Genomic DNA, 14,297 nt, shown 5'->3' on the forward strand with positions numbered 1-14,297 from the left:
ATATAGGAGGATCATCATAGTTTTGAAACTTGTCATTGTTATACCACAGATTATCATCACCTAAATAATTTAAAATTTCAGGAGGAGGAGTACTCGAAAATGAATCAAAATATATTTTATAATTTATTATTTTTTTCCATGCAACCCAATGAGAACCATTTTGAGTAGAATTATTTAAATTAAATATCCCACATTCATTTAACCAAGGTTTTTCAGGTAATTCATTTATCATGAAACAACCTCTAAAATTTTTTATATTATTTCCAAATTTTATTATATCAAAATTACTTAACGGTTCGATATTTATATTTTTAACTTTACTCCAAAAAGTTGTATAACAACCTGGATAATTTTTAATGTTTTTTCTAAATGTTGATATATCGAAATTAATCATTTTTTCGATTTTTTTTTTTTATTTGTCTTCAATCCAGAACCTTTATTTTTTTCCATTTCTTTATTGTGTCGAATTTCCTCTTCTATTTTTTTCTTATGTTTACTATCTTTATAACTATCATACAATGCAATTAAATCTGGGGTAGTTACTGCTGCAGCTTCTAGAAAAGGTAAAATTAATGGTAAAAATCCACCTTTAATTTGCTTCGATGTAATCTCCAACCTTACTCCAGAATTTTTTTTCTTGGCATTTTTTAATTTTTCTATTTGATTTTGATCTAAATAATATTTATTTTCTCCTTTATATATTTTATCACTAGCAATATGAATTTTTGCATTAGAATTTTTTTTATGAGCTTCAGCCAACTTTTTTTTATGGTTTTCAGTTAATTTAAAATGCATTTTATTATACAAAATATTAAATTTTATTCAAATATTAAATTCATTCCTAAATATCTTTTTGTTTTCATTATATTTGCAGTTGTCAAAGCAGCAATTTTTTCATTCAAAGAACTATCAGAAGCATAAAATCTTTCCATTGCTTTTTGTTGTAAATTTTTATCAGCGATATGTCTTGTTTTAGTATCTTTATGATCTTTATAAAAATAATCATGTTCTCTTGCATATTCGTCTAACTTGTTAATCGGGGGAATATTTTCATCTAAATTTGTAAATGGTCCTAGATAATTATATCCAGGCCAATGTATCGGAGGTAATTTTGAACAATTTAAAAAATCATTAAAAAACCCTGAACCTTTTATAATATCCTTTGGTAAATGTGAAATATACGACATTAAGTATTCTACACCTTTAACGGGAATATCAATTATCTTTTCTATTTTTTTTAATACAAAAATTAAGAATTTCAAGTTTTTCATCATGAAACGTGTTTTTTCCCGATCTTTCTGCAGATGATATAACATGTAGTCTGTCAATTAATTGTTTAATATTATATTTTAACTTATTTGTTGTTTCTTTTGGTAAATTTAACAAAGATTGTAGTAAATATTCAACACCTTTTTTGGGAGTATCAATCAGTGTTTCCATGTTTCGTTTAAACAAATGAACAATACCAAGTTTTTCATTATGAAAACCATAATTTCCCGCTATTTCTTCTGCTAATATAAAATATAGTCTGTCAATTATTTTTATTATATTATCGATATAAATCATTTCAATAGGATTATTTGTATATTTTATTAAACCTTCTCCTTTGGGTAAACTTTATGATTTTTTCAGTGTTGGTGATTTATCTTTTTTTAATGTTTTTGGTTTACTTTCTTTAGTTTTTGTTGATGTTAGTTTAATTTTTTCCCAAATAGGTTTAATCATTTCATTATATTTAGCACTTCCACTTGATTTAGGTTTTCCTGTGTTAATATCATTATTTTGGTATATTGAATCTGTTTCAATTAATATTTTTTCATAATTTTCAAAATCTTCTTTTGTATAAAATTCTGATTTTGTTACATCTGTATGAGTTGATAATCTCCACATACCTGGGGTTAGTATATGTTTTTTTCCATTTAAAATTATATCATCAAAGTCAAATATTATAGGGTATTTTCCGATCATGAATTCATCAGTTTTACTTATATGATATATTCCAAATGGATTAACACTTTTAGCTTCATTTGGTAAAGTTGGTAAATATTTTTGCGCATTTTCACCTAATATTATTATATTTTTAGGCATAGGAGATTTATTTGTTGTTATTAGTGGAGAACTTTTAGGTGTTTTCATATTATCTTGATCTTCTGTTAATCGTAATAATTCTGGATTACGAGGTTTATAAGGAGTAGGTATTATCATCTTTTGAATATCATTATCGGTTTTAATAGCAACCTCTTTAACATCATTAACAGATGATTCAACATTTGATAAGGCTTTTAATATTGGTTCATAATGTTTTACTTTTTCTTCTGATGTATATTTATCGTTTCAAACTGTTTTTCTATAGTTATTTTGTAAATTTTTTTTAACATTAATTATTTTTTGGATATTTTTTGGTGTATATTCAACGTGTCCCTGAATAGGGGACGCGTTATTGTTGTCACCTTCATCTTCACCTTCATCTTCATCTTCATCTTTTTTTATTAAATTTTAAATTTTAAAATTTGATTTTTTTTAAGTTTTTTGTAAATTTTGTCTAAGATGAATTAATTGTTTCATTTTTTCTGTTTCGTTTTCTAAGTTATTTCCGACCTTGGAATTGTTTTGGTCTTCAAATGTTATATTTTTTTTAATTTTATTTTTTAATTCATTTTGAATTTGTTTGATATCCATTTATTACATAAAAAATAATTTTCATCGTTCATCAATACTTAAAATATCATTACCTCTATTGTCATAGATAAAATTTTTTATTATGTCTATTGTTATGAAACCATATGTTTTTATTTTATTTTTTTTATCATATGTTTTACAATAAGTTCTAAAAATGTCTTTAAATTTGTCTAATGGTATAATTTTGCTAATAAAATCGGACCATATTTTTTCAATATAATAATTTGACTGATTAAAAACAATTATAACAGTTAAATTATTTCTTATTGTTTTTATATCTACTGAAGTATAACTTTGTGTTAAATAAATAACACTAATATTCTTTGATCTCGATCTTATAAAATATTCCATTATCAACTTTTGATCTTCTAAAAGAAAATCATCAATAACCACTACACTATTAGGTTCACAATCATCAACAGATATTATATCACCATCAGAAAAATGAATGTTTATAGAAGATATTCCATCAAATATTTTTTTTAATTTTTTATAAACTGGCTGATCAATATTTTTTGTAAAAATATATAGATTTTTATATGGAATCCAATAACTTATAATCATATTATACAACAAAGTTGTTTTACCACAGCCAGATGCTCCTACCACTAAAACTCGTGAAGGTATTTCAAATAAAGATTTTTCTTTACTATCATCTTCAATATATTTTTTTACCATTAATTAATACATTTATATAAAAAAAAATATATATATTTACTATTATAAATAATAATGTATAATATTTTTAAAAAATACGATCAATATATTGAAAGATCTCAATATAAAACTTTTTAACCTTTGAATAATTCACAACTTAATACACCTAATAAAACTACAATTTTTAGAATATATAATATGGATGATTTTCTGAGCATTAAAGATGCAAAGTTTTATATTTATGGTAGATATTTGCAAAAAGATGGAAAAGATTATCCTAAAGAATCAAAAATACAACTAATTGATAATTTTCCTGCATTTTTATTTACTAGAATTGAAGTTAAAAAACATGGTAAAGTCTTGGATGAAATCGAAAATCCAGGAGTTGCTAGTACAATTAAAGGTGTGTTAGATTTTTCTGTGGATCCAAACGGACCAATTATAAACTCGGGATTTTCAAGCAAATATAAAGGTGGAGGTCGTTTTAATGTTATGGGTAAATTATCACAATTCGGATTAGGATGGTTTAAAGACCAAATATATCCTGTTTTCCAAGGTGATATGGAAATAATTTTTACGAGAAATACAGATGATGATGCATTGTTAAAAAAAGTTGTTATAAAAACAGAAGATGGAAAAATTATTATTGATGAATTTACACTTAGAATTCCAATTTTAGAATTCAATCCTATGTATAATGTTTTATTGTTAAATGATTTAAAAACAATTTATCAAGAAAAAAAAAATATTTTTAATTTTAAATCATGGCAATGTATTGAAGAAAGAAATATATTAGGAAAAACCATAAAACTCGATTTAACAACTCAATATCGAAGTCTTAATAGTCCTTTGTTTGCGGGTGTGGTATTTCAAACAAACAAGTTAAATACTCAAGAACATGATCCTTGTGAATTTGATCATTGTAATGTGAAAAATTTTAGGTTTGAAATAAATGGAAGACGTTATCCTGAAGAAACTCAAGATCTAGATTTTAAGAATGAAAAATATTGTGAGGCTTATGATAGTTTGATGGATTATAAAAAAACTTTTCATAAAACTCATCAAGAACTTCCTTTGATGTATAATGATCCAAACGATTTTAAAACATTTAGAACAATATATCTTGTAAACATGACTAGACAACCAACAAATATTTCTGCAACTAAACAAAATATTATTTTACATGTGGATTTCAATGAAGATTTACCTAAAAGTACAATTTGCTATGTATTTTTCGTTAGAAATGATGAATTTTTATTTGATATTGAAAAAGGAACAATTGAAGAATCTTTTACTAATTAAATTAGATAATAGATTTACACTTCTTTTAAGAGAATTATTTTCATGTCTTCCTGACAACAATAATAGTACTCCACCTCTTTCTGGAATAAATTTTTGTGTTTTCAATAGAAATATTTCTATTGAAAAATAATTTTAATATTTATTTTGTTTTTTTTAGTAGGAAATGAGGGGTGGGTGGGTCCAATACACCCAGCCCTTTCTTTCTATTGAAAAATAATTTTAATATTTATTTTGTTTTTCTTCAATTAGATCAAGATAAACAATAAAATCATCACCAAAATTAACAATATCACCATTTTGATCAAGAATATATATATATTTATCTTTTGAATTGTTCTTACATTTACTTGTCTGTACATTATTGGATTACATCTTATAAAAAGATTATTTGAATCATAATAAAAAACAAACAAAAGTTCCTCTTCGATAACTTTTTCATCAATAGATGAAACAGATTTTTCAATTATGTTGCAATGTACTTCTAATAATTGTTTATTTATATTATTATCTAATTTTTCAGAATCTCCTACATGTTTATATAAAAAATTATTATCAATCCCTAAACTTAATTTTAAATTTTCGTCTATCAAACAAGTATTTTTTGAAGTTAATTTAATAAAATTATTATCATTTAGTAATTTGATATTTGAAGGTAATATACTATTCAATTGATCAATTGAATAGTTACCTTCAATTTTAGTTTTATATATTTTATCAGATTTTTTTGTTTGGCTAAATATAACACCGTTTATATTTTTTAAAAAACATTGTGTATAAGAAAATGGTTTGTTTGATCCTGTTATTGTATATTCAATATCAGGCCATACCCTATGTATAGGGATTAAATATCCTATATAATCAAAACCTAAAAAATTTGATAAATATTCATCAAAACTTAGACCGATTGAGGCTGTAATATTTAAAAAATCATCAATTAATTCAAGACTTATTTTAGGAAAATCATAACAATTCATTAAATTTTCAATTGCATTTATTGTGTATATTCCTATTGGAATTTCAATCTTCGGTATTTCAACATTTCTACCTAATCTAATTATACATTCTTGATCTATATTTATATATTTTTCTTCAGAAGTAGGACAATACGTCATTAAAGTATTACCAACTAATGAAAAATCAAATTCTGTATTTTCAAATCCTAAATTTTTTTTAAATTTTTCATCTAATTTATAATAACAAGGAGATTCAATTTGAATTTTTTTATTATTATAAGATAAGAATACCGGTTCAATTAATTTATTTAAATATGAAATGCTATATATACCTTTTTTTTATATATATTTCTCTATGTTCAATTTCTATTTTACAATCTGATTCAATATTAATCAAATTTAAACTTTTTAAATACATTGATTCGAGACCTATTTTGAATTTATTATTATCATTGAATTCTGGTTGTGGTAAATGAATATAACCATTTTTTTTTACTTTTATAAATACCATTTATAAAAGTTTATATATTTTTTTTTCTAATTTATTCAAAATCAATCAAATGCATTGATTTTCCTTTGTTTAATTTTTTCATTCCTTTATAAATAAGATTAAATTTTGTTTTCGAATTTTTATATAACGATATATTTTCATCTATCATTTCATCATTATCTAAATATCTATTTGGTAAAAATACTCTAATTTTATTATCTAATACAACAGTTATTGTTTTACCATGCTCTGTATCAAAATATTCGAAAAAAGTCACCTCATATTTTTTTCCTTGTTCTAATGTATCTAATTTTACAAAATCATATTGAGTGTTGCCGCATTTATTTAAAGATGTTTTAAAATTTTCCTAAGACCTTGTTCTACGCAAATTATTTTATACAAAAAACAAACCTAAATAAAAAATAAAATTTAGCGTGGGTGATAGAGTCAGAATAAAAGCTTATAAAAAAACATTTGCTAATAAATACAGTAATAATTGGACAACAGAAATATTTATAGTTAATGAAATTTTAAACACAAATCCTATAACCTATAAAATTATAGATTTAAACAATGAAGCGGTTGAAGGGAGTTTTTATAACGAAGAGATGCAAAAATCAATATTTTAATTGTTATTTAAAAATTCTATAAAATTATGTAATTTATATCTATTAATAACATGTGCGTCTTTTCCATCCTGAGAATTCTCAGCGGTATTATTGTCTCCAGATATTATGAATTGTTATTTTTAATCGAAATTATTCTATTAAAAAATTGAATCTAAAAAATAATAATATTTTTTATAATAAATAATTAATATATTAAATATTACTGAACCCTTAGTTAAAGAAATTGATAACAATAATAAAATGAATATATTAAATATTACTGAACCCTTAGTTAAAGAAATTGATAATAATAATAAAATTCCCAACAAATACAGAGCAGAAAGATGTGGGCTACTTGCAGTAGCCCACCCCTCATCTCCTACTAAAAAAACATATCCTCCCAAAATTTGTGATAAATGTAACTTAACAGTTGATAGCAAAAATTGGGCTACTCATTTGAAAACTATTCGTCATCAATCAAATGATATAGATCAAACAATTGTACCTTTTAGATATAATAAAACTTACAAAGGATTACCAATTAATCAAGAAAAACAAAACAAATATAATTATTTGAAATTAATGAAAAAATATATGAAAAAATTTTCAAAAAAAGATAATTTATATGTTGAATTTTGTGCTTTTGAATATCATGATAATACTAAAATAATTAAATATAATCTACATAAAATTCCAATTTATGGAAATATTTTCATTATTGATCAAGAAGATGATAATACTAGAAATCCTTATATTTCAAAACTATAACATTCACCAAGTTGGTTAGAACTTTGTAGAATAGCCAATGATATGATAATTACAACAGGTAATCAGGTAATTATAGACATCGTTTTCTAGAAGATGTTAAGGTTGTTCAAGATTTAGGAAATCTTAAAATGTGTAAATTTTTTATGGGATCTTAATATTAAAATAATATTAAATTAAATAAATCGACTATATGTTTCACATTGTTTTTAAATGACATGAGTTAAAGGAAGTGATATCTATAATACAACAGACGAGAGGTGGGATAGTAAGTAGGTCAACTCTTATCTGTTTTTAAAAAATGTATTTTTAATAGAATAATTTCTATTAAAAATTTGAATGTAAAAAAAAAATAATATCCTCTATAATAAAGAATGGAAAGTTTAAATAAAATTGATTCCTTAGTTAAAGGAAATGTTAATATTAATAAAACGGATAACAAAAAAACATATCCTAACAAAACTTGTGATAAATGTAACTTAACAGTTACTTACAAAAATTGGTCTAGACATTTGAAATCTATTCGTCATCAAACAAATGATGTAGATCAAACAATTAAACCTAAATTTAATAAAATGTACAATAAAATTCCAACAAAACCAATAAGAAAAAAAAAGAAAGAATACCAAAACCACAACAACAAATAAGATTAAAAAAAGAAAGAATACCAAAACCACATAAGGTTTTTAATTTTAGTGCAAAAATGTTTGAAAATAAAGATAATCGACCTATTCTAAAAATTGAAGACACTGAATTTAAAAGTAGATTACAAACTTATGTTATTAAAAATAACATGGGTATTAAAGATCCACAAGTGTTTTTAAATCGTTTAGATAACCCAGTAATAGGACGAATTAAACATGAATTAAAAAAGAAAGATTTAAAAGTAAATATTATGATGTTAGCTATATATAAGAAAGGTAAATCTGAAGAAAATATGATATATAAAGAATGTAATTTTAAAACACAAAATGAATTTTTAACAAAAAATTCTAACTTAAATGAGTTTTATACAAATGTAAAAATTACAATTGTAAATGAAATAGAAGATTTTGTAATGAAAGAATCTCAATAGAGACTTGATCAAATTTTAAGTTTGGGAATAAATATAAATAAATATGTTCCTTTTAAAGGTTCTTCATATATTCCATTACCTGAAAATATTTCAAATAAAAAAGGTGTTATAAATGTTCAAAATGAAGATGATAAATGTTTTCTTTGGTCAATACTCTCTGCTTTACACCCTGCTGAACAAAATGCACAAAGAGTTACAAAATATAAAAAATGGGAAAATGAATTTGATGAAGAATTAAAAGGTATTGCTTTTCCAGTAAAAACCACAGACGTTCCAAAATTTGTTAAAAAAACAGAGGATTAACAAACATTATTGTTGGATTAAGGATTTATGGAAATTAGTAGGAAGTCAAATGACAAAAGATGGTCATAAAAGATTTTTATGTAAAATGTGTTTAAATAGTTTTGATACAGAAAATAAGTTAAATGAACATAAACATTATTGTGATAATAATAAAGCTGCTAAAATGTACAGAACCTTTTAATAAAACTTTAGAATTTGAGAAGTATAATCATTCTTTAAGAATCCCTTTTGAGATTACTTTTGACTATGAATGTACACTCGTACCAATATACACTTGTCAACCAAATGATAAAGAGTCTTTTACAAAATGTTATCAGAAACATATACCTAATAATTTTTGTTACTATATTAAATATATTAATGGTGATTATAAACCTCCTGTAGTATATTCTGGTCCAAATGTAGCTCAAGAATTTTTAAGATGTATCTATGATGAAGAAATAGCTATTTCAGAAATATATGATACAATAGTTCCAATAGAATTGATGACTGCAGACCAAAAAAATAATTTTAATAATTCTATCAAATGTCATATATGTGAAAGATTATTAAGTGAATTACCTCCAAGGTTAGAGAAAAAATTAAAAATCTTTCATATTACTATTGAATATTATAAACAATATAATGATGATGAAAATATTAAAAAATATCAATATCTAAGGAAAAAATAAATAAAAAATAAAAACATTAATATGAGAAAAGTTTACGATCATGATCATTTGACTGGTAAATATAGAGGGGCGGCTCATTCTATATGTAATCTTACTTATCAAAACCCTAAATTTATTCCAATCGTTTGTCATAATCTATCAGGTTATGATGCTCATGTATTTATAAAAGAATTTGGGAATGATGACAATGATATAAAATTAATTCCAAATAATGAGGAAAAATATATTTCGTTTTCAAAAATTATAAAACGTACAAAAGTGATCAAAGATGAAGAAACAATATTAACAACAGAATTAAGATTTATTGATTCATTTAAATTTTTACCAAGTTCTTTAGATAAACTAGCAAATAATCTTGAAAAACATCAATTTAAAGAACTTAGTAAATATTTTCCTGAAGAACATTTAGATTTAGTTACTGTTAGCTTATCCTTATGAGTATATGGATTCTGAAGATAAATTTAATGAAACATGTTTACCACCTATAGAAAAATTCTATAGATCTCTCACTGATAAAAATATAACCAAAGAGGAATATGAAAACTCACAAAAAATTTGGAAAGTATTTAATATACAAAATCTTCGTGAATTCACCAGTTTATATAATAAGATTGATGTTTTACTATTAACAGATATAGTGGAAAATTTTAGAGACATTTCTTTAAAAAATTATAAATTAGATCCTCTGTGGTATTACACTACACCAGGATTTGCGTGGGATAGCATGTTAAGAATGACAAAAGTAAAGCTAGATTTATTAACAGATATCGATCAAATATTGATGTTTGAATCCGGAATAAGAGGGGGCTTATCTCAATGTAGTCAAAGATATTCAAAAGCAAATAATAAATATATGGGAGATAAATTTAAAGAAAATAATGAATCAATATTTTTACAATACTTGGATGCAAATAATCTTTATGGTTGGGCAATGAGTAAATATTTACCTACTGGAGATTTCAAATGGGTTGATCTGAATGATTTTGATGTAATGAATATTTCTGATAAATCATGTAAAGGTTATATTTTAGAAGTCGATTTATCTTACCCTAAAGAACTTCATGATCTACATTCAGATTTCCCTTTAGCACCAGAAAGACATTTTGATGACAAACAACTCCCAAAATCATTAACAACTTTGTATGATAAGAAAAAATATATAATACATTATGAAACACTAAAATTATATATTAAACTAGGTTTAAAGATAGAGAAAATTCATAGAGTATTAGAATTTAGTCAATCTCCTTGGTTAAAAGTGTATATTGATTTTAATACTAATCTCAGATCAGAAGCTAAGAATGAGTTTGAAAAAGACTATTTCAAACTAATGAATAATAGTGTTTATGGACGTACTATGATGAATGTTCGAAATCATGTTGATATAAGATTATGTTCTAATGCACTCAGCTTAGACAAATTAATTGCAAAACCAAATTTTGATAGAAGGACAATTTTTACAGAAAATTTAGCTGCAGTACATATGAAAAGAACACAAATATCTTTCAAACAACCAATATATCTAGGAATGTGTATTTTAGATTTATCTAAAATGTTAATGTATGATTTTTATTATAATATTATAAAGAAAAAATATGGAAATAGAGTTAGATTGTTATATACAGATACAGATTCACTAATATTAGAAATAAAAACTAATGATTTTTATCAAGATATGAAAATTATGTTAGATCATTTTGACACTTCAGATTATTCAAAAGATAATATTTATGGTTTACCTTTAGTTAACAAAAAAGTCTTAGGAAAGTTTAAAGATGAGTTAAATGGAAAAATTATGACTGAATTTATAGGTTTAAGATCCAAATTATATTCACATCGAATCATAGATACTGAAAAAGAAATTAAAAAAGCTAAAGGTGTTAAAAAAAATGTTGTGGAAAATAAAATATGTTTTAATGATTTTGAAAATTGTTTACTAACAAAAGAATCAAAATATGTTAAACAAAATTTATTTAGAACTAAGAAACATGATATTTTTACTGTAGAACAAAACAAAAAAGCTCTAAGTGTTTATGATGATAAAAGATTTATTTTGGACAATGGTATTGATACATTAGCTTGGGGACATTATAAAACAAACATAGATAGAAATTTTGTAAACCATCTGAATACACTAATTAGAAATCAAAATCAAAAAGATGTATGATATTTATAAAGGTAATAAAAAATATCAAGATTGTACTTACACAGAAAAATATATGTTTTTTGATTATGAAGCTCAACAATGTTATCTAATGTTATTAGAAATTAAATGTTTAAATATAAAAATAAAAGATAGTTGTAATTTTATTCAAGCTCCACTTAGTAGTTTTCCCAAAACTTTTGGTCTTAAAGAGTTGAAAAAAGGTTACTTCCCACATTTCTTTAATACAGTGGAAAATAAAGATTATATAGGCGTATTACCTGATAAAGAATATTACGGATACAAGACAATGAAAACAGAGAATAAACAAGAATTTGAAAAATGGTATGATAGTAAAATTAAGGAAAATTATATATTTAATTTTAAAGAAGAATTAGAGTCTTACTGTAATTCAGATGTAGATATTTTACGAAGAAGTGGTTTAGAATTCAGAAAACAGTTTTTGGAAATAGCTAATATAGATCTTTTTCGATATACGACTATAGCAGGTGTTTGTATGTCTATTTATAAATCAAAATATTTGTTACAAGATACTATAGCTGTTTTTGATAAAGAAAAAAATGAAAAATATTCAAAACAATCGATAACGTGGTTAAAACATTTTAATAATAAAAATATCTTACATGCATTAAATGGCGGTGAAAAAAAAATAGCAGGAGCTAAAGTAGACGGATTTGATAATAAATCAAAAAAAGTTTATCAATATCATGGATGTTTTTGGCACGGTTGTACTAAATGTTATAAAGATAGAGAAACTATAAATAATATAAATCATGCAACAATGGAAGATTTGTATGAAAAAACAATTGAAAGAAGTACATCAATAAAAAAAGCAGGTTATAATCTTGTCGAACAATGGGAATGTGATTGGATAAATAGTAATACATACAAAAAAATGGAAAAAGCTGATATAGCTGAACCTATTAATCCAAGAGACGCTTTCTTTGGAGGTAGAACAAATGCTACAAAATTAAGAGTAAAAAATACAAAAATGCGTTATATTGATGTGTGTAGTTTATATCCAACTGTGAATTATTATGATTATTATCCTGTTGGACATCCTGAAAAAATATTGAAACTAAAAGTATATGATAAAAATTGGTTTGGATTAATTAAATGTTAAATTTTACCTCCAAAAAATCTTTACCACCCTGTACTTCCAGTAAAAATAAAAATGGAAAAAAATGAAAAATTATTATTTTCATTGTGTTATAAATGTTCTGTAGATCAAAATCAAAAATGTAATCATTCTCAAAATGAAAGACAATTTATTGGAACATGGACAACAGACGAAGTTAATAAAGCTTTGGAAAAAGGTTACATTATAACAAAAATTTATGAAGTATGGAATTTTGAAGAAAAAACAACAGATTTATTTAAAGAGTATGTTGATAATTTTATGAAAATAAAATTAGAAAGTTCAAAACATAATTATAGTTCTAATAATGAGTATATAAAAGCAATTTTCGATAAAATGGGTATTTTATTAGATAAAGATAAGTTAGGTGATAATCCTGGTAGACGAGCTGTAGCAAAACTGTGTTTAAATAGTTTATGGGGAAAATTTGGACAAATACAAAATATGAAAAAAACTGAGTTTGTTACAGACCCACAACAATTCTATAAGATATTATTAGACGATAGATTAGAAAATATAAATATAAAATTATTAAACGACAATATGATACAAATGTGTTATAATTATAAAGATTATTACGTTGAAAATTTTCATAATTCAAATATTTTAATAGCTTTATTTACAATCTCTAGTGTGAGATTAAGATTATATGAAATGTTAGATAAATTAGGTTGAGCTGTAGTTAATTTTGATACAGATTTTATTTTCTATATTGATAACGGTTATAATAAAGTTAAAACAGGAACAATGTTGGGAGAATGGACTGATGAATTAGGTGAAAATGTATATATAACAGATTGGGCATCGACAGGTCCTAAAAGTTATTATTATAAAACAAATAATAATAAATTTAAAACGGTTATAAAGGGTTTTACTTTGATTTATCAAAATTTGTTAAAACTTAACGGTGAATCAATGATAAAATTAATTGAACAAAAAAATAAAGATAATAATATAGAACTAGAATATAATCAAATAACACGTGATACACTTACTAAAACTATAGTTAATAAAAAATTCTCGTTTGGTTATGATAAAAGAATATTATTACCAGATTATGATACAATACCATACGGTTACAATTAAACGAAATTGTTTATGTTTTTATTTATGATTTTTAAAATCATAAATAAATGTAAAAAAATAAATTTCTCAATGATAATGATAATTTCCGGCCACGATTTTAAATATAAAAAAAAAATTTTATAGAATTTTTAAATAACATTTAAAATTTTGTTTTTTTGCATCTCTTCGTTATAAAAACTACCTTCAACCTCTTCATTATTTAAATCTATAATTTTATAGGTTATAGGATTTGTGTTTAAAATTTCATTAGCTATAAATATTTCTCTTGTCCAATTATTACTGTATTTATTACCAAATGTTTTTTTATAAGCTTTTATTCTTACTCTATCACCCACGCTAAATTTTATATTTGATTTAGGTTTGTTTTTTGTAGAAAATAATTTGTGTAGAACAAGGTCTTTGTTAG

General features: G+C 23.5%; 1 protein-coding gene across 1 annotated transcript in view; it reads left to right on the forward strand.

Annotated features, from left to right (window-relative positions):
* The window catches only part of LOC107170490 (uncharacterized), a 32,092-nt gene extending 17,795 nt beyond the window's left edge, over positions 1-14,297 (forward strand). Inside the window, exons 3-6 of the mRNA XM_089222129.1 lie at positions 9,217-9,400; positions 10,791-10,855; positions 12,036-12,643; positions 14,265-14,297. Of these exons, the coding sequence (XP_089078255.1) occupies positions 9,217-9,400; positions 10,791-10,855; positions 12,036-12,643; positions 14,265-14,297 (890 nt within the window). The remainder of the gene's footprint in view (positions 1-9,216; positions 9,401-10,790; positions 10,856-12,035; positions 12,644-14,264) is intronic.

This window comes from Diuraphis noxia, unplaced genomic scaffold (assembly GCF_037042655.1).
Source record: "Diuraphis noxia isolate RWA-SAM2 unplaced genomic scaffold, SU_Dnox_SAM2 contig0003, whole genome shotgun sequence".
NCBI classification, from domain to species: domain Eukaryota; kingdom Metazoa; phylum Arthropoda; class Insecta; order Hemiptera; family Aphididae; genus Diuraphis; species Diuraphis noxia.